The sequence below is a fragment of the Sminthopsis crassicaudata genome, chromosome 6, assembly GCF_048593235.1.
Source record: "Sminthopsis crassicaudata isolate SCR6 chromosome 6, ASM4859323v1, whole genome shotgun sequence".
NCBI lineage: Eukaryota > Metazoa > Chordata > Mammalia > Dasyuromorphia > Dasyuridae > Sminthopsis > Sminthopsis crassicaudata.
This window is the reverse complement of record NC_133622.1, coordinates 188,377,791-188,399,148: the sequence shown is the minus strand read 5'-3', so window position 1 is coordinate 188,399,148 and position 21,358 is coordinate 188,377,791. Positions and strand designations below refer to the sequence as shown.

The following is a 21,358-nucleotide window of genomic DNA, read 5'->3' as shown; positions in this document are numbered from 1 at the left end:
GTTGTGGTTCTGGGGGCCACAAGGTCAGATCAGCACTTTTGACTAATGAGGGGAGGATAGATTGAAGTGGGAGACTTGAGATAGGAAGGAAGAGATGTTCCCAGAGTAGAAAACATAGGATTTGGCAGCGATTGGCTATTGAAGATCTTTAAGTCAGATCTAGTCCTAGCCCGTGAGTGATTGGGGAAAAAATAAAATACTATTAAGAAATAAAAAAAAATCATCTGCTTGTGAAAAAAGATGGAATAAACTTACCCATGTAGAAATTTTCCTAGTCTTTCAAGGGAATGCCTTGTACTGGTTGCAGCCATGGAGCATTCTTGACCAAGAGAAAAATGGCTCAGAGTGCTGCCTGCTGATATTTCCTGGAAAGAGTGGGCTAGACTTTGGTAACCACAGCTTTCCAGGAGCACTCTATAGACCTGGGGAAGGTCTAAAAACAGTCCATTCCATACTTGAATCTTTCCTTCCTCTATTTCAATTATACTTCATTACTGTTTCTTCTTCCCCTATTTTTTTCTGAATTCTCTTTTCTGGTCTCCTCTTCCTCCACATGTCTGTCCTTATTCCCTTTATATTTCTATACTCTCTCACCAGCCTCATCCTAATCCTGAATCCTAGATTCAGCTCTATCACTTCTTCCCAAAATGTTTAAAATTCCAGGCCCAACCTCTATCCCTATTGAGTTCATCATCTTTTCTCCCAAAACCTCTTTCCATGATATCCATATTTCTGGTAATAGCGTCATCACCTTCCAGTCTCTCAGATTCAAAACACTTGTAGGGTCATGGATTTAGAAGCTGAAGAAGGGCTCTTAGGGAATGAGGTTAAGTGTCTTGCCCAAAAGTCATAAGCAGCACATCTAGGATTGAACTCAGATATTCTAATTAATTCCAAAACATTTCTGACCCCAGCCTCACTTTTTGCAATCAATCAGTTGCCAAAAATGTCTTTTATCATCTCCTATTTCAAGTGCCAAAACTTTGCTCCAGCGTTTCATTACTCTTTGCTTGAAGTAATACAATTGTATCTTTTTTTTTGCCTTTTTCTCATTACTTCTTGAATACAATTGTCTCATAATTTTTTTTCTTTTTCTTCCCCCAATTTATTTCCCATACCATTGCCAGATTAAAATCCCTAAATAATGGCTCTGATAACATCTTCCTTCTGCTTAAAAACCTCCAATAAATTTTGGGGGTTGGCTACCTTGCTACTTAGCTACATGCAAGGAGGCATTAAAAAAACATAAAAAGCATATTTTCAAAATGGAAGTCTTTTGCCAAGTCACTGGCTTAATGCACCTACTCTGTAAGTCCTATGTGAGTTAGATACTAATCTTTTTCTGACTATTCCACACAATGGGACTTTATCATCTTGAGGAATACAATATAGTGAAGGACTCTGAAAACATAGGAAAAACTGAGGAAAGAGTGACAAAGATCCCTTCCTTTTTAATCTATCTCTGGCTGCAGTTAAATAGCCAATCTATTGGTGGAGTAAATAAATGGGCTGTTTAGTGGGTTTATTCAAAGGCCAGTAACAAGTGTTAAATGTGCTTATTAATGTGCATTAAATCAATTAAATTAAATGTGTTCATTAATATTATGGGAAATAGATAATACTTAAGGTGGTTAAGAAATGTACATTTGAGGCAAAGAAGGTTTTGAGATCCCATGTAGAACTTCCCAGGAGAGTGAGAGCTTGAGTAATAGAAAAAATTAACAGAGGGAAAGAATTAAGATTATTATTGTCTTTGCCTGATAGCAGCCTGAGATCAAGGTTTCTGGAGGGCTGATTTTTGAATGTCAGTACATTCAGTACAATGAAGGCAGAAAAAGCTCTGGTTTCCACCTATTTTCAAAGTTCACATTACTAATATTGCCTCACACTCCATCTTCCCACAGCTAAAGGTTGATTGGCATTAGAATTTCCGGGAAATTAAAAGTGTCAGTTTTCAAAGAAGAGGGTTTCTGACTGGCATAAAAAACTATTAGAAAAAATATGCACATGTGTATAGAACAAGGGAAGAAAATAATTTGTTTTCATTAGTTGACATTCTGGGCTTTCTTTTAGAAGTATATTTTGGGGCAGAGTTCAGGCCATTCCTTCCTCTAGCCCCTGGCTTCCTTATTATGTCCTTACTAAACAAGAGGGTTTTTATTTAAACACTGCCAGAGGAACGAGGGGGGAGCATGGCACTTTCTACCTTTCTGCTCATACCAACTAAAAATTCACCAGCGTGGGCTCTATCCATGTCATCTCCATTTTCGCTCAGCTAGTCTCCATGACCACAGTAGACTAGTAGTAATAAGACACCAGATCATCCAAGATGAGCTTACTGATGTCTGAGAGTCAGGTCTTGCCCTCCTGTTTACAGCTGCAATAGAGTTTGGAAGTGGCTCAGGGTGCCAGGTCATGTCTAAGCAGGAAGAACTGAAGCCCATCTGAAATCTGAGGAAAGTTATTCACGGGATTTATTCGATGGTTCTAGTTCCTGGGTCAAAGTCTCCTGACTGTTTTGCAGAGATAGCAGATGTGTGAATCATTGCACAAACGGTCAAAATGTGCCTGAACGGGATATATTTGCTCCTACTCACTGTTTCTTCATGTGTGGATTAAGGAGATTAAAACTGACTTGTTTGGTAAGATGTCACCTTTCTCCTTATAAAAGCGACACAAAAGGAAACAGCCACCCAGCCAATGGAAGTATAAAATCCTGACCTTTTAATTATCTCAAGAGATGATAAGACCAAAGTCTTCTCTGAGGCAAATGCATATTAGTACTGATAGAATCATTGTGCTTTTCAGTAAAAGAAATAGGAGTCTGTATTTACATAAGAAACTATAGTGTCTGAGATCCATATATATATAATATGGAAATGATTTTGAATTACAGCATTTACAGAATAAAAATAAGCTGGAATAAATAAATTCACTCCATTAAATAAGACTTTTCTTTTCTTTTTTTTACAGAAGAAGCAACTTTTGTGCATGTTAATGTCACAATTAAATTTTATTTATTTATTAATCCTATAAAAGAAGCATTAGGTTTGTCATTTCTCAAAAATAAAACTGCAATAATCATTGCAATGTGAAGCCTGAGATTGAAGCCTGAATAGGTATCACTGTTTGGTACCACAGTTCTCAGTTTTCCCCTTGGCATGAGAGACCTGCATCATGCTGAGCCAAACTGGGGCCATCACTGAGATCCCCTCTGTAGGATTTGGTGAGGAAGGTTACAAAAAGGAAATGAAACAAAACTCCTGTGCAGACATGATAATATGACTAACACTGCACTGAGCCCTCTAGTGCAATTCTTATGCCCGATGCCATGCGGTTCCATGTAATGTAAATGTTATGTTCTGAGCAACCAAGAAAACCTGAGAATCTTATCTGATTGGTTTGTGTGGGGCAGAAAGTTGTTGAAAAGGGATACCAGTTCTGTCTGCCCTGTTGAATCAGATTCTTTTCTGAAGGAAAGAACACAGTTTTCTTGTCAGCTCTTTAGTGATGTAGTACTCCATGTGAATATGGATACTGAAGAAAGCAAAATCTGGTGTTTGGCAAAAGGAAGTTCTTCACTCTACCAGTGGATAAAATTAGGGCAGATACTTTGGAAAATAAACTTCTTGCTGTTCAAAAAACCCCACTCACTGTGTGTATTTTCCCCTTTGGATAAGAAGTTATTTTCCTACTGGTTTAGATACATTCTCTTAAGACAGGCCTGCATCTGATTGGAAAAAAAAAAAGACTAAGACATGATTTATAAAATTATGTCATAAATGATATATATTGCAGATTTTGTATCCCTAAAATATAAGTAAATGTTTAGGACTTTTTGAATAAAAAAGGACAGTCTTAATATCTGTCTTTTAAATATTTTTGGTTTCATAAGCAGCTCCACATACGACAGTGCCTTGTTCTGCAAAATGTCCAAAAATAAAAAGTATTTTATATAGAATCTTCACTCAACTTACCAATGTCCCTGGCATTTGTTTTTCACTATTGTTATTGATGATATAAATAAAACTCTCATATTAATTCTCATTTTTTTAAACAACCAAGAGGTGGAAGAAATGGTGTCAGATGTAATGAATCCTTAAGAGTGCCCACCCCATGCAAAACAAGGTAACAATAAAAGAGCAGAGCTTCAGAATTATTGCTATGATTCCCAAACAAAAGGCAACAGCAACGTACAGCACTGGAAACTCAAGAGCTTCCTCTTCATTTCAAAGATAATTTTGTCTCTCTAAATATTCTGTGTAAATTTGGTAACGTTTGGCCAGAGTTTATTTACTTAAAAGGCTAGCCAGCAAAAGGAAGAAGACATCTGCCAAAAGCCAGTGAACAGTTTGGAATTGGTTTCCTATAAGTAGGACACAAATGCGAGTTTGGGAGATGGGCAGCAATGCAAGCCTTGGTAGCTTAAATAGGGACCCCCCCCTCATTTCATGATGTGTGTTTCTCCTGTATCATATAGCATCATCATATTAACGTTAGAAATTTGTGGAAGACTATTGCAGCCCCAGCCACCATAGGCTTCCCATACTACCCTTTAGCAGCTTAGGAAAATGCAATAAAAACCATCTGTACAAAATACATTATGATAGATGCTTAAAGCCTACATGTTTCTGACAAGATCCTTCTTTCCATTTAATTCTTGGCATAAGTCACATAGAATTTTAGTCCATGTATGACTTCATTAAATAGATCACTAGTTTAATATGTCAAATACCAGCTTTGTCACTGTAAAAAGGCGTGACATGGAACATGTAACAGTGAGTGCAAACACGGACAGGTTTCATCTGACCATAACGAGGTAACGGTGCAGAGTGGGAAGAGCAGCGGGAGCAGAAAATCTGAAACACAAAGAGATGGATTTGTTGATACAGGTTTACTTTCTGGACATTAGCTGCCCACTCTAAGAAATCTTAAGGTAGGCTTCCATTAAGGAATATTCACTCCCTTTGTGGGCTTCACTTTATTTTTCCCGCTCTTTTTTCAAGTTATATTTTTGGAAAGTGTCCAAAATGAACATGAATAGATAAGTAATGAACTTACTAGGACATTTTTACTCAGAGATGTCATGTAAATAACTTATTTTAAAAGTATGTGTGTGTCTTTAAATTAAACTGATTCCTTAGCTCTACTGCCTATTTCATGAACCAAACTATCTTGTAATGCAATACTTCTATAGGCTCCTCCTATAGAAATATGGAAAAATCAATAAATCACTTAAGCATACCTTGATAATGGGAAACTCAAAACTCACTGACAATATTTGGTTTCCTGGGCTAGGAAATTTTAGGAGAATGCTTTTAGTAATTTTCCTCCCTAAACAATAACTGTTCAGATTACTGTAATGTGCATATACCTTTAAAAGAAATTGCTTTGCTTGCTTCTTATCAGTGTAATTTATCCTGGTAGTAGCCATCTTGTTCTTTTGCTATTTCAATTATTATATTTCATTGTCTCATCACTTATAATTCTAAAAGTAGCTCTCTTTTTTTGAAATAGTAGTCTTATAGCCCCAAATCCAATCTGTCCTCAGTAGCACAGGCTATTAGAATAAATGAATCCTAGGGATTGTTGGCAGGGCTCTGGGCCATGGAGTTAAGAGGAGGCATCTGACATTTTCTTCAGGCCCTCTTGTTTAGAGCCCCTTAAAAGGCTACATTCTATCTATATTTAGGTATCTGAAGAAATAGAGCTTCCCAGGTGGAAATACCACTGTTTTCAAAGCTTGGCCATTTATAGCCTTTTGGCCTCAGTTCCAAACCGGTTTCAGTGACCTACACATTGCCCTGGAGCTCAGTACCTTGCCACAGCTCCTACAGTGGTGCTTCCTCCGAATGACAGTGAAAGGCGCTTTGCATGCTGTGCAGTAGCTGCAGGCTTCATCTGGTACCCATTCAGGAGGATCTGCCCAAAACAGAAAAACCAAAGTAGATATTGCAACAAGTTAAAGGGAGAAAAAAAGAAACCAACAAACTGTGGGTAATTGCTGGGGGAGAAGAACGAAAAACATATAATCTAAATACAGATGTTGAGACACCAAGTAAAATCTGTTCTACAAATACACAGTTCAAGTGCATAACAGGTCGGATGATGAGGCTTGATTTAGATAAATAGATACAGACATAGACCTTTGGGTTTCTAATTTCCTTTTCTGTCTTCCTCTCTTTCTTAATTTATTTAAGCTTGTTGAAAAAATATACAGAAAAATCTCTCTGGTTCTTTACTAGTGCTGGAAATTACATCTGTCTCAAAAACACAGCTGGAAGACCTACCCTTTTCCCATCACCTCAGATTCATGAAATGTGTTGTACAATATGGTACTGAGATCAAGAACCTAGGAAAAAAAACATACATCCAACATTCGAATATATCAATGTATTCCATCTGGTTTTTAGCTGCCAATGTAAAAGTCCAGCCAGTAATGACCTGATACCTCATACTGAACAAACTGCTATAGAATTTACAGCAATTGATTTGTTCTCAGTGAGAACTAAGTCAATTCCATTCAATATGAAACACTCACTGATTGTGTTCTGTGTGCTGAAAACCGTTAGGTAGAGACAGTGAGAACAAAGTAGATAAGGCAAGCAAAAACCCTGTCTTCATGGAGTTTACAGACAAACAAGGGATACACACACAGATAATTATAACACAAAATAGGCAAGTATAGAAGAGAAATACGGAGTATGACCAGGTCTGGCAACAGGAGAATCACTTCTAATAAGGTTGGAGGTGAGGGATATCAAACAAAGTTCCATGGAGGAAGTGGCACTGCTCGTGAAGGATAACCTGGATTTTAATATTTAAAGATGGTAATAGGATGTAGGAATGGGAAAACTTGTTAAGAAAATATTGAAATAGTCTTAAGTGGGTAGTAAAGAAATGGTAATTGTACAAAACAGAAAGAAAACAGAAGGGGACAAACTATATTATAGGGCAGTCATCAACAAAACTATTTGGTATAGTTAAAATATAAATGGAGATAAATGGAATAGATAAGACAATAAAGAATCAGAAACAATACAATTCTACCTGACATTTGATAAAAACCCAAACATAAATTATTTAGAAAAAAACTTCCTTTTTTTGATAAGAATCACTGGAAAAAATGGGGAAAAAAGCCAGTCTGTCACAAATTAGATCTAGACCAACATTTTATATCAGTTAACTACAATCAACTCAAAATGGCCATAGGATCTGAATATTAAAGGATATACCATGAAAAATTAGAGGATGCAGACCATGTGATGCCTACAGATAGGAAGTGAATTCTCTCTACTTCTCTTTTTTTTGGGAGGGGGGCAGTTGAGACAATTGGTGTTAAATGATTTGCCCAGTGTCACACAGCAAGGTTAAGTGTCAGAGGCCACATTTGAACTCAGATCCTCCTGTCTCTTGTCCATAGAGAATAAATTCTCCCCCCCCCAATAATAATAGCTTTTTATTTTTCAAACTGTATACCAACATAGTTATCAACATTCATCCTTGCAAAACCTTGTGTTTCAAACCTTTCTCCTTCCCTTCCTCCCTCTTCCCCTAAGCAAGTAATCTAATATAGGTTAAACATGTGCAATTCTAAACATATTTCTATCATTTGTCACATCAAAGCAAAATCAGATTAAACAAAGAAAAAAATGAGAACAACAAAAGCAAGCAACAACAAAGGTGAAAATACTATGTTATGATCCACATCCAGTCCTCATAGTCCCCTCTCTGGATAGATAGTGAATTCTTAATCAAACAAAGGAGAGAGAATTTCAAAAGATAAAATAGATAATTTCTATGACAAGAAATTGAAAGGGTTCTGCATTAACAAATTAATGCAAATAGAATATAGAAGAACAAGTGACTAGGAAAAATATTTATCAAATATCTCTGATAAGGGTTTAATATCCAAATACATAGACAAATAACAGAAGTACATAAAACCAAAATTCATTCCTCAATAGGTAACAACGGATGTGAATAAACACATCTCTTAAGAATTACAATTTATTTGCAGCCATATGGCATCACCAATGTCATCACCAACAACAAGAGAAATGCAATTCAAAATTACCCTGAGGTTATTTTGCCTTATACTCAGCTAATTGGTAAAGATAGCCAAAGGAGGAAATAGGCAATGCTAAAAGAATTACAGAAAAATATAGACATTCAAGCATATTGTTAGTGGAACTTTGAATTGGTCCAATCACAGGCAATGTGGAAGAAAGGTGAACTATGCTAAGAAAGTGACTAAAATGTTTATGCTCTTTGACTTAGGTATTACACCCAGGGAGGATGATGAAAGAAAGGTCCCATCCATATGCATCGGAATATTTATGGCAGCAGTTTTTGTTTTTTTTGTTTTGTTTTGGTAGTGACAAAGAATTAGAAACAAATAAGAAACCTGCTGTTTGTGGATGATACATGATAATAGTGGAATTATTGTTGCAAATAAGAAATATGATGTATATGGTATATATTCCTATGAGCATAGGAAGACATGTAATTTGGTGCAAAGTGAAAGAAACTGTGGCAGGAACAATATCCTAACCCCCCACCTCAGTCAAGTTAGGCTGGCTTCTCCTTAAAAGATATTGAGACCTTCCTGTTGACTTGGTTAACTCAAAGAAGCGTGGGCTCATACCACTGGGAACACTTCCTCTTTTGGCTCACTTTAAAGCAGCCACCAGGAGCTCCAGAAGATATTCAGATGCTTGGCTCCTGGATCTTGAGGGATAAGTCAGACAAGTGAGCTTCTTTTAGCAGACTCAACTCCAGGTATCTTCAATGACTCTCTTTGTTGAGTCATTGAGTTGTTTTCTGCTATGGCTCAGCAATCTCTCTCTTTTTAAAAACTATTTAATGACCTACTAGTATCTCACTTTATTCCAATATTGTATTTAAATTAGTAAAGGACTGGCCTGAGTCAGGCCCAGTCCAGAATATAAGAAGAAGCCGGAAAATATATACTATATTATGATTATAATCCAATGATAATAATATAGTGACTATAAAAATTTAAATGCAAATAATGATAAGAACAAAATGATTAAAATTTATGTTGTGAAATTATAATGACCAAGTATGTTCCCAGAGAAGTGATATGAGAATGTATCTTCCCCAGCTTTTCTTCAAAGTAGGGAGACTATGGGTGTGGAACCTGACTATATTGCCAGTCTATTTCAAAAAGTTAGTTTTACTTTTTTTTTTCTTTTTACAAGAAGTAGAAGGATACACACTGGGAATTGTAAATAATATCAAAACAAAATGTATCAATAAATATTTATTTAAAAATAAATGTAACAGTCCTGTAGGGAAAAAGAAAGCAAAGGAAGACATATATAGTATTTTGAAGGAGAAATCAAAAAAACTTGAAAATTCATTGGATATGAAAAGTGAGAAATAGAAATTTAAAACCTGTATGAGTAGATAGATGACCTTTGGAATACTGTATTTCTGGTATCATATATAAGGAAGTCAGAAGGAAAACCAGGTTTTAAGGGAATGTTTGGTTTTGTAAATCTTGTGTTAGAGGAGCTTGTAGAATATCTGTATGGGAATGTCCAGTTGTCAGTTGGAAATGTAAGCCTGGAGCCAACAAAAAAGATCAAATGCATGGGGGATAAGGACCAAGAAGAATTCACTGAATTTATTAATAATGTCACTGGTGATTTTTGAGAAAACATTTTTAATAGAGTGGTAAAGGTCAAAGCCAGATTTCAAGGCTCTTTTGACTGCATAGGTAGTGAGGAAGTGGAAACACAGGTTATAGAGATGAAGGCAACAGCTGAAAAAGGTATAAAGATCAAGGGAAGATATTTTAATAAGTGAGGAAACATGAGCATGTTTGCTCATAAGAAAGGAAGGAATCAGGAAAGAGGGAGAAATAAGCAGATTCTTGGGACAGTAGTAAAGATCAAAGGAAAAGCACATAAGGAAGAAATTAGCTTTGGCAAAAGAGGCAAATGGATCCTTCCAAATGTCTCTCCAGGTAAAATAGGAGGGACAAGACTATATAAAAAACAAGGCAAAAGCAAAAAATAACCCAAAACTAAAAGAAGGGTTCCAACCCGAAGTGGGATTGGGATGTCATGAAAAGACGGGACTCAGGGAATCTCAGTTCAATCCTGTGGCTCCTAGCACTGTTGCTTTGTGATGCTGGGTGTGGCCCTTCTCCTTTGAGTCTTAGTTCATTTGTTTATATAATAAAGGGGTTGGATGAGATGGCTTCTCAAACTCCTTCCAGATCTGACATTCTACCATTTAAGATAATGTCCAAAAATGTTCTTGCAGAAATATAACAAGATTTCTTTTTACTTCTCAGTGAGTCACAGAAAACCACAGAAACTAGTTAGGCGGGTTCTCAGAAATTGCTCGGCACAGACTTTACCAGCTGTATCTCCTATGACATTTCTGACAAATCGTCAAAGAGGTCTGGGGACAGGAATCCACAACCTTCTGAGGGAGCCCTGTCTCCTACTGGCCAGCTCTTCTAGGAGCTGAACCAGGTCTTCCTAATTCTAAATCTTGTGCATAATAGGATCACATATTTAAAGCTAGAATGGATTCTATTCTATTCTAAGTTATATGATCCTATTGTGCACTGGATCTAGAATTAGAAAGACCTGATTCAGATCTATTCTATTCTAGGTTAAGGGATTTATCACACAATAAATGTCTGAGACATGATTTGGATATAGCTTTTCCTGACCCCAGGTCCGGGGCAGTGTTGAATGCTGGCTTTCCAGTCAGTGTTTGCTACACATATATGAATTTTGTGTACTACTGCAGTGCTATTTGTTCTAAGGGATATACAGAAGCATAAGCCAGGGTGTCCTAAAAGTTTTGGTGCAGTTTAACATTTTTTTAGAACTTTAATGCTATAAAATGCTTTTAAAGCTTTAACACCACAAAATATTAATACTGCAAAACTAGGAGTTTTGGGACACTCTGTGGGTGATAGTTATCTTCAAAGTGGCCTCATATATAAGTTATCTCAAAAGTCTAAAATTAAAGATTAAAACTGCACTAAGACTTGGAATGTTTGCTCACTTGAAGGAATAATGATGATGATGATAGTGATTTCTTTTTTATTTTTCTAAATCTTATAACATATAATGAGAATATAGTATTAATTTGATTCTCATAACACTTTAAGAGAAAAGCATTATTATTACTGATTTTCTTATGAAGAAATGGAGACAAAAAATTAAGTTAGTCAGTCATTTTCAAAGACAGAATTTGAGCCCAAGATCCTGCTATCTCTAAGACCAGCATCATGATGACTATGAAAAAATAAGGAGCTTACTACCCAGCCTGAAAAATGCAAATAGAAACACAAATGGTTAAATAATAAGTGAATTGGAACAGAATACAACAATATAAGAGACTTCCTAGGTAATAAATAGGATCATAGCATTTGGAGCTGGAAGAGAACTTAATGATAGTCCTTATTTTTGGCTGAACAAACTGAGATATAAACAAGAGTCAGGATTTCTAAATCTAGGTTCTTTAATCCCAAACCCCACTTTCTTTGAACCATTCTGCCTTATATCCATGGTTTAGTATGAAATGAGTGATACCAATAATCAATGCTCTCAGAGTTTAGATCAGGGAGAATGGTCCAGGGAAACTTTCTGGAAAACGATAAATTTAAAGGATGGACAGGATTTACATAAAGGGAAAAAAATTTTTTGCTCTTTTGTATGGCATGAACTTCATTTTATCCTTGTCTATGGATTTTTAAAATGACCCTCTATCATTAAAAAAAAAAAAAGGAAAAGGACATTCATGTACAAAAATGTAGCAGCCTTCTTTGTTAGTGTCAAGGAACTGGAAACTGAGTGGATACCCATCAAATGTAGAATGGATGAATAAATTATGGTATATGAATGTAATGGTATATTACTGTTCTATAAGAAATGATCAGCAAGCTGATTTCAGAAAGGTCTAGAAAGACTTACATGATCTGATGCTAAGTGAAGTGAACATGAAGAGAATTAGGTAAGGGTAAACCCTTTTGGTTCAGCACAAGGATACATAGTTAAATGCACTCTAGTAGCGGCACAGAGTCACCTGTAAAGGAATTTACAGGCCTGATAACCTAGACTGATAAAAAAAAAAAAAAAAAAAAAAGGTTTATTGTAGGGGTTTGGAAGTATGGGCAAAGGTAGAAAGACACCAGGGCCAGAACTGGTCGCTGGGTGGATAGGAACCCTTGCCATAGCTGATGTAAGAATGCCATGTTTGGGCTCCTTCAAAGAAAGGGCTCCAGGGTTCCCCCTTTTTATATAATGGGGGGCTCTTGGTGATCTTGAAGGTGGGTGGAGTCCCGGCTCCTGGCTGGTTTTGGCCAGGGTTAGAATTGAATAGTATTCAATGGGTTTTTTAGATAAGGAGGAAGCTGTTTGTGGGGATTGGGGAAACCTGAGCAAGATAGTGGGGAACTGGGAAAGCCCAAGTTAGCTCAGATCCAGTGTGGGGCTGGGAAAGTCAGGATATCATTAGAATTCAAAAGAGTGCTTTTGATCAGGATTTGTGAATCAAAAATCCTAGCTTCATCAGCCATGGGGGGTTGGGAATTAGAAAGGAATCTTAAAGGGACCTCAACCCACATGAAACAGAACCAAGAAAACAATTACATTAACAACAAGATTATGAAATGATCAACTGTGATGGACCTGGATCTTTTCAACAATGAGGTGATTCAGGCCAATTCCAATTTGGGATGAAAAGTGCCATCTGCATCCAGACAAAGAACTATGGAGACTTAATGTGGATGAGAACATAGCATTTTCACCTTTTTTGTTTTTGTTTGCTTGCTTCTTGTTTTCTTTCTTATTTTTGTTCTTTTTGATCTGATTTTTCTTGAGCAGCATATTTGTGGAAATATGTATAGAAGAAATGCACATGTTTAACCTATAATGGATTATTTGCTGTGTAGGGGAGGAAGATGGAAGGAAGGGAGGTAGAAAAATTTGAAATGCAGGATTTTGTAGAAATGAATGTTGAAAATTATCTTTGCATGTATTTTGAAAATAAAAAGCTATTATTTAAAAAAATTAAAATGACCCTCTTTTTTTCTTTTTGACTACTTTGGGCATAACTATCATATTTCTCTGCTCCCTCCAAAAATTCATCCCCCTCCTTTTTTAAACAAATAAGCATAGTCATGCAAAACATCCACACACTGTTCCTCTCTAAAAATGTAAATCTTGTCAGCACTTCAACTTCAATCCATCTAAAAATAAAATCATTATCTTTTCTACAAAACCTACTCCTGGCTACAGGTTTTTTTTGTTTGTGTTTTTTTTTGGGGGGGATGTCAAAGGAATCATCATTCACAAAGTCCACGTTTCTAATTTTGGGCTTTTCTTTAATTCAAATCTCCTATCTAATAAATTGCCAAAGCTGTCAATTTTAGCTCCAAAACATCTCTCACATCAGTTCCCTCCTTTCTCTTCAAACTTCATTACCCTAAGTACAGGTACTCATTTTTACCCACCAAGAATACTGCAATAGCCGCCTTAGCCAGGTCTTTTCCATCTTCTCTCTCTTCTCTCCAAACGGTCCTTTATATAGTTTCCAGAAATCTTTAGTAATCCCCTACTGACTTCCCATCAAGTTCAAGCTTCTCTGCCTGGTCTTTAAGATGCTCTCATTCTATCTTTCCAGTCTCCCCTCTGAGAACTCTATGCTTCAGTTAAATAAGACAATTCTCTCTCCCCTAAAAATACATCATGTTCTCACAACTTCAAGCCTTTGGTCTGTTCCGTACAGTTGGAATGTTCTTCCTTCTGATCTTTACCCGCTAGCGTCCTAATAATAATAACACAAATTAGCTAGTATTTATATAACAGGCTTACAGAACACTTTATAAGTATTTGTCATTTTTATCCTTACAATAGTCTTGGAAGGTCAGTGAGTAAACACTTTTATTATGAACCTAATCAGGTGTTATGCTAAGCACTGAGAATACAAGGAAAAGCAAAAGAAAGTCCCTGCTTTTTAGGAGCTCACAGAATATCAGGGGAGACAATATGCAAACAATGAAATATAAACAAGCTATGGACAAGATAAACTGGAAATAATCAATAAAGAGAAGGTTCTAGAATTAAGGAGAATCAAGAAATGCTTGTCATACACAGTGGGATTTTATCTGGGACTTGATGGAAGCCAGGATAGTCAGGAAGAGGGCATGAGAGGGAAAGCATCACAGGGAAAATAATGAGTTCAATTTCAGATATGCTGAATTCAAAATGGGACATCCGGTTTACAATGTCCAATAAGCAGCTGAATATGGAAGCCTGAATTAGCACAGAGGACTGGGATAAGTAATTGGGAAGGAACAGATCAGAGAATCAGGAGAGAGCAGTGTCATGAAAACCTCAAGAGAAAAAAGTGTCAAGGAGAAGGAAAATCTTGACAAGCATCAGGAAGAAAAGGGTGGTTCAAATCTGCAAAAGTCGAAAGATGAGGATTGAGGAAAAAAAATCATTAGATTTGGAGATTAGGAGATGATTCATAACTTTGGACAAAACAGTTTCAGTTGAATGATAAGGTAACAAGTCAGATTTTATAGAGTTAAGAGAGTGAAAGGAAAGGACATAGAGGCATCTCATAGAGACCAAACTCTGAAAGAATTTAAATACAAAATAGAGAAAGTATAGGGCAATAGCTAATGGAGAATGGATGGTTTCTGTGAGGATTTTTGGAGGATGGAAGAAAAGATAGGCATGTTTGTAGAAAAAGCAGAGAAGTAACCATTAGGTAGATTAAACAGAAGAGCAAAGGTGGGAATGCTAGAGGAAGCAATCTGCTGGAGAAAATGGAATAGAATGGGATCACTTGCAGATGGAAGGGTAAAAAGAAAGACCATTTCATTACATGAAACAGAAGTGAGGGAGGAGATGGTGCCAGAGGTTCCTCTCTGAGGGAGATAAGAAAGAGGGGAGAAATGGGAGTGAATGGCCTTTTTAAAAAATAAAAAGTTAAGTTTCTCAGCTTAGAGGGTACACATCAGAGGAGCTGTGAGATAGATGAAGAAGAATGAAAAGCTATGGAGGAATCAGATTGACCTCTAGGATGGTGCATTAACTCGGAAGGCAGAAAACAACTGCCTTACATCAGTGAGTAGGCAGCTGACGTTATGTAACATAAATCTGGAATGGATGTAGGCACCAATTTTGAGAGATTCCTTCAGCTTTGTTCAGCAGCATGTGTGTAGGAGGGATAGCAATGGATAGTGGGAGTGATCCAAGATGGGCTTGGCAGGGTCTAGATAATAAGGGGGTCAGAAATTCAGGAGAGGAGGCCAGTATCATCATCAAGTATTCCAGATAGGAAAGGAAGGAGGGCCTGGCTTGTGCATGGGGTGATGACTTGGAAAAGAAAGGAAGGGTGGAAAAACTAGAGATTGTAGTAAGGATAAAGAACTAGGTTTGGGGACAGAAGGAGGGGGTGGAATAACAATCAACTGTGATCAGACAAAGGATTCTAGAATTTATGCACGAGGAAGTGATACATCTGTGGGTTATGGCAAGATTACTTCACCATCATCTGTGTGTGTGGCTGAAGTGGGGTCAAGGGAAGAGGAGCCAAAGGAAATGAAGATGTTGAGGAACTGTGAGGTTAGAATGCATGAGGTACCTCCCTTAAATGAGGGTGGGGAATAGAGCAGAAGAGAGACATAACGTTCAAGGTACTGGACTCTATGAGGAAAGAAGAGAGTCCTAGAGATCTGCAGACAACAGCTACCAGAATTCTAAATGGGTGGTAAACAGGGTTCGAGGGACTATTGAGGAAAAGAGGTTAGTTTTGGTTGTAGAGAAAGAATCTGGAGCAGCATTGGGGAGCAGGGAGTATTCCAACTCTCTCAGAGAATTAGGAGGAATAAATGAAAGTGCAGCCAGTACAAAAGAGGAAGACTAGGGTTGCTGTTCTATTAGGAGTTAGCCAGATCTCAATGCTCCGGTTATCCTACTTTATAGACAAGGCAACTAAGGCAGATCAAGTTAGTATCTGAGGTCACATTTGAACTCAGATCCTCCCAACTCTAAGTCCAGAGCTTTATCCACTGTTCCAATTTGTCTTATACATCATTTAAAATCCATCTCAAATGCTATTTTTTCCAGGAAACCTTTCCTGCCCCCTTTGGCTGATGATTACTTTCCCTATCAGATCTCACACAGAACTTTGATAATTGTCTAAAATTATTTTTCAGATAATGTGTATTATTGCTATTGTGTTGGCTCCTTCACTTTATTGTGCTCTGAGGATAATACGTTTTTTCCTAAATGAAGATTTGTGGCAACCCTGTATCAAGCAAGCCTGTTGGTGCTATTTTTCAAACAACATGTTCTCACATTTGGTCTCTGCATCACATTTTGGTAATTCTCACAATATATTAAACTTCTTCACCTTCATTATATCTACTATGGTTATCTGTGATCTTTGAGGTTAATCTTACAATTGATCAATTGTACTCATATAAGATGATGAACTTAATTGATAATACTGTGTGTGTTCTGACTGCTCCACAAGGCAGCTCCTCATTTTGCTCCCCCTCTTCTCAGGTTTCCTTATTCTTAGAGACACAATGATGTTGAAATTAGGTCAGTTAATAACCTTGCAATGGCCTATAAGTGAAAGGAAGAGTCAATTTATGTGGCAAACTTCATTTTCTTATTTCAAGAAATTGCCAAAGTCTTCCCAACCTACATCAACTACCACCTTGATCAGTCAGCAGCCAACAACATCAAGGCAAGACCTTCCACCAGGAAAAAGAACATCACTCGATGAAGGCTCAGATGATGGTTATCATTTTTTTTAGCCACAAAGCATTTTTTCATTAAGATTTTGTGTGGTTTTTTATATAATACTATTGTACACTTAATTAATAAGCTAAAATTTAGTGTAAATATAACTGGGAAACTAAAAAATTCATGATTCTTTTATTGCAGTGATCTGGACTGAACCTGCAATATCTTCAAGGCATACCTGACTCCCTTATTAAAACAGTAAGTCCCTTGAGGGCAGGGACTTGGCTTAACTAAACAACTCTTCTAACACCTAGCACAGTGATCTGTATCCAATAGCAGCTTAATAAATACTTATTGTTTTATCTTGTATTATATTGTTTTTGACTTGCCTGGTATTGTATTATACTGTATCAAGTTCTTTCTCATTTCCTAGTTAGTTTCCATTTGCTTAAAAACATGTTCAGGCTTTCCCAATCCTAACAGACTTTTCAGCAGATCTATTTTTGTCCACTTTTTTTTTTCTATCTTTGAAAGAATAATCTACCACTGCCTCACTATCCACATCTTTAGTGTTCTGCAATTTGGAATCTTTACACAATAATCTATTGAAACTACTTTGTCAAAGATCCTTAAATGACCCTGTGATTTCCAAATCTGGTCTCCTTTTTTTTTTTTTCAATCCTTACCCTCTTTTACACCTGTGTCCCATTGACACCTGATAACCTTCTCCCCTTCAGGCCTTCTCTTTCCTTGACTTCAGAAATAACCTATATATTGAGGATTTCCCTTTCTCTTAGTAACCCTCCCATCTCCTTTGCCTTCTTGGATGTCCCACAAGATTCTGTTCTTAGCCTTTTTTCTTCTTTTTTACTCAAAGATTCTTATTTTCAGCCAGGATGTCTCTACCAGGCTCTAAGCTCACATCATCAACCTCATGTAAGCTAAATTTCTACCTGAATTTCCTTCAAAACCTTCACGTCCCAAGCCACTTTTATCATTTATTCCAGTTCCACCATTATTCATTCATTCTTCTCATATTGAAAACTTCAGTGTTATTTTTGACTCTTCCTTATCTCTTACTTTTAGTTAATGAGCAATTATATCAAGTGAAGGAAGTTTACCTTAAAAGGCTATATAAATGTTGTTATTCTTCTGCTCAAAACATTTCAGTGAATCCTTAATGCTTATCAAACAAAAAGTCCATTTATTTTTAGCCTGGCATTCATAACCCTCCAGAATCTGTCTATGCTTCTAATTTTCTCATATTCAAGTCTCTTCATTCTTTCCCTAAATCTTTTATTTGTTCAAATTCTAGCTCAATCTTGATAATCTAATTTGTATGTCACATTTCTTTCCTCAACCCCTTGGAAAATGATCTGTCTTTCATAAGACCTAGTATAATACTTTGGGTTTTAAAGTTACTCTAAAATAATTAATTTCTTATTATTCTATCTTTGTTTCTTGAATGCTCCACCCCAGACTTTATTAGGAAGGCACATTATTTGTGGTGGGTATATTTCTTTCTTTCTTTCTTTTTAGCAAAGCAACTGGGGTTAAGTGATTTGTCTAAGGTCACACTTGCCTAGCAAATGTTAAATATCTGAGGCAGAATTTGAGTCCTGACTCCAGGGCCAGTGCTCTATCCATTGCACCACGTAGTTGCCCCAGTAGTAGTTATATTTTTAAGTCTAAAATGATGAGATAGGCTACCAGCCATTCTTCTGCAACAAATTTTCAAAAATACTCACTGTGAAAAAGTTCTTCTGTAAGAGGATAAAAGAGATAATGTGAAATGTATGCTGCCAGCTTTGTGAACTAGCCTTCAAGCATAACTCTAAAACAGAGCTTGAAGCTGTGTCCATAAGATCATTGACTATATTTGGGTTGGGTTTTTTTGGGGTTTTTTTTGCCTTTTCTCCTGAGCCATGAGCTCTATGTGCAGGAAAAATTGTAAACATAGAAATCCCTAATCTCTACAGTCCTCTGTATAAGAAATTTTTTTCAGCCTAGCAGTGTAAAATGTGTATCAAGAAGAAGTATTTTGATCTTCATGCCAAATAGTTCTGCAAGAAAGAAGGCTTAGTCATTTGGATGCTCAGGAAAGCAAATACAGAGGAGAAGAGAGGAACGATTGTACTGATAGGCTAAGAACAAATTATTAGTCAAATATGAAAGGCAAAAAAAAGTTTTTAATGGAAAACAAGAATTTAAGCACCATTAAATTAATGAGAGAAAAATCCAAAATAAAAAAATGGACAGAAAAATAGAAAAATAATTAAGTAGCTTTGATAAAAGAATGAATGTGACAATTGAAAATTATTAAAAACTTATTTCATGACAAGCCTCGGAGTTAATGCTTGACAAGAAAAGAAACCCACAAATAATCACCAACAGAAGACATCCTTGAAATTCACCAGAGAAGGTCTGTGTCTGCTCGGGGGAGGGGACGAACAGACTGGATGCAGACTGAGGGCAGGCACCGAGAGAGCGAGACAGGCAGCTCACACAGCTCAGACAGGGAGGAGTAAAATCTCTTCCATTTCTGTGAAAAGACTTTTACCCCAGTGTGGATGTTCCCTCTTGGCAGCAACCCAGGAGCAGCAGAGAAGGTGTAATTACTGCAGGTAAAGAATAAAACCCCAGAAACCTAGCGTCTCTCGGGACCGGTCACCCCTACCCCCACCTGGAGTAACTCAGCATGTTCTCAGAGCCTCAGAGTGCAGACTCAGCGAAGCCATCGCTGTCCTGCTAGTGCCTCGCTGCTGTCTCCTGCAGTCTGTAGAGAAAGCCCAGTAACACCATCCAGCCCCATGCCCCCCAGAAACAGACCAATTGTTTCTCTTGTCAATTTGTTTTCTTTGAGTCCCGCTCTGATAAAATGAACAAAAATTTTAAAAGGGCTCTAACCATTGACAGTTTCTGTATGGAGAGAGAGCAGACTTCAAATACTGAGGAGACTAAAAGCAGATTGTCTCCAAAGGAATCCAAAGGGGGATATGAGCTGCTCCTCAATACAAAAGAATCTCATAAGCTCTCACAAGAGAGCTAGAAGAGAAATGGGAAAAGGAAAGGGAAGCTTGGCCAGAGAGCCTGGAGAAGTCATTCCACACATTTAAAGACAGAGTGGATAAAGAAAACAAATCATTGAGAAATAAAATTAGTGAATTGGAAAATGTAAACAATTCCAAGGAAAACGGGATTAGTGAGTTGGAAAAAGAAAACAGCTCTCTAAAAAAATAAAATGAATGAAAAGGAAAAAATTCCACAGAAGATAAAAACTCAATTGGACAATTACAAAAAGATATAAAAAAGTGAGTGAAGAAAATACATCATTGAAAATTAGATGCGAACAAGTAGAAATGAATGACTCAAGGAGAAACCAAGAAGTAGTCAAGCAAAACCAGAAAAATGAAACAATTGAAAAGAATGTCAAGTACCTTATTGGAAAGACAACAGACCTGGAAAACAGATCCAGGAGAGACAATTTGAGAATAATCAGACTCCCTGAAAAATGTGAGGAAAAAAAGAGCCTGGACACTATTTTCCAGGAAATTATCAAAGAGAACTGCCCAGACGTTTTAGAAACAGAGGGTAAAATAGACATTGAAAAAATTCATCAATCACCTACTGAAAGGGACCCTAAAATCAAAACGCCAAGAAATATAGTGGCCAACTTCAAGAACCATCAGATGAAGGAAAAAATACTGGAAGCTGCTAGAAAAAAGCAATTCAGATATGGAGGAGCTACAATAAGGATAACCCAGGATCTAGCAGCATCCACATTAAAAGAACAAAGGGCCTGGAACATGATATTCTGAAAGGCTAAGGAACTTGGTATGTAGCCAAGAATAACTTACCCAGCAAAAATGAGCATCGTTTTCCAGGGAAGAAGATGGACATTTAACGAAATAAATGAATTCCATCTATTCTTGATGAAAAAACCAGACCTACATAAAATGTTTGATCTTCAAATACAGAACTCAAGAGATTTCTAAAAAGGTAAAAAGAAATCTTGAGAACTATATTTCTGCCATAAAGATATGTAAAGAACACAGGTATAATTTGTCCTAGAAACTACAGGTGGAAAAGAAATTATATCATAAAAAAGGGTAAAGTGATGGTACTACATCTCATGAAGAGGCAAAGGTAACCTATTATATCTGAGAGAAAGAAAGGAGGGAGATGAACATAGTGTGTATCAATAGACATATTCGATTTATGATGAAACTTCTTCCACTTCATTGAAAAGTGAGAGTGAAGAAGTAAGCTAAGGGGAAGGGAATACAGAAATTGTGAGGAAAAGGAGTAAAATAAGGGGAGGAACTTTAAGGTGGGGGAGGGATACTAAAAAGGGAGGGCTGTGAAAAGCAAGTGGTGTTCACAAGTTTAATACTGGGTAGGGGGGTAAGAGGGAAGAAAAGGAGAAAAGCATAAGCAGGGGTTAATAGGATGGCAAGCAATATAGAATTAGTCATTCTAACCATAAATGTGAATGGGGAAAACTGCCTCATAAAGAGGAAGCAGTTAGCAGACTGGATTAGAAGTCAGAATCCTACTATATGTTGTTTATAGGAAACACACCTGAAACAGGGTGA

General features: G+C 36.9%; 1 protein-coding gene across 2 annotated transcripts in view; it reads right to left on the bottom strand.

The window, feature by feature from the left end:
* Positions 1–4,628: 4,628 nt before the first annotated feature.
* The window catches only part of ZFYVE28 (zinc finger FYVE-type containing 28), a 186,373-nt gene continuing 169,643 nt past the window's right edge, over positions 4,629–21,358 (bottom strand). For both annotated transcript variants that reach the window (XM_074276109.1, XM_074276108.1), the window contains exons 12-13: positions 5,819–5,922; positions 4,629–4,859 (exon numbers count right to left, since the gene is read on the bottom strand). In XM_074276109.1, the coding sequence (XP_074132210.1) occupies positions 4,728–4,859; positions 5,819–5,922 (236 nt within the window). In that variant the 3' untranslated portion in view covers positions 4,629–4,727. The remainder of the gene's footprint in view (positions 4,860–5,818; positions 5,923–21,358) is intronic.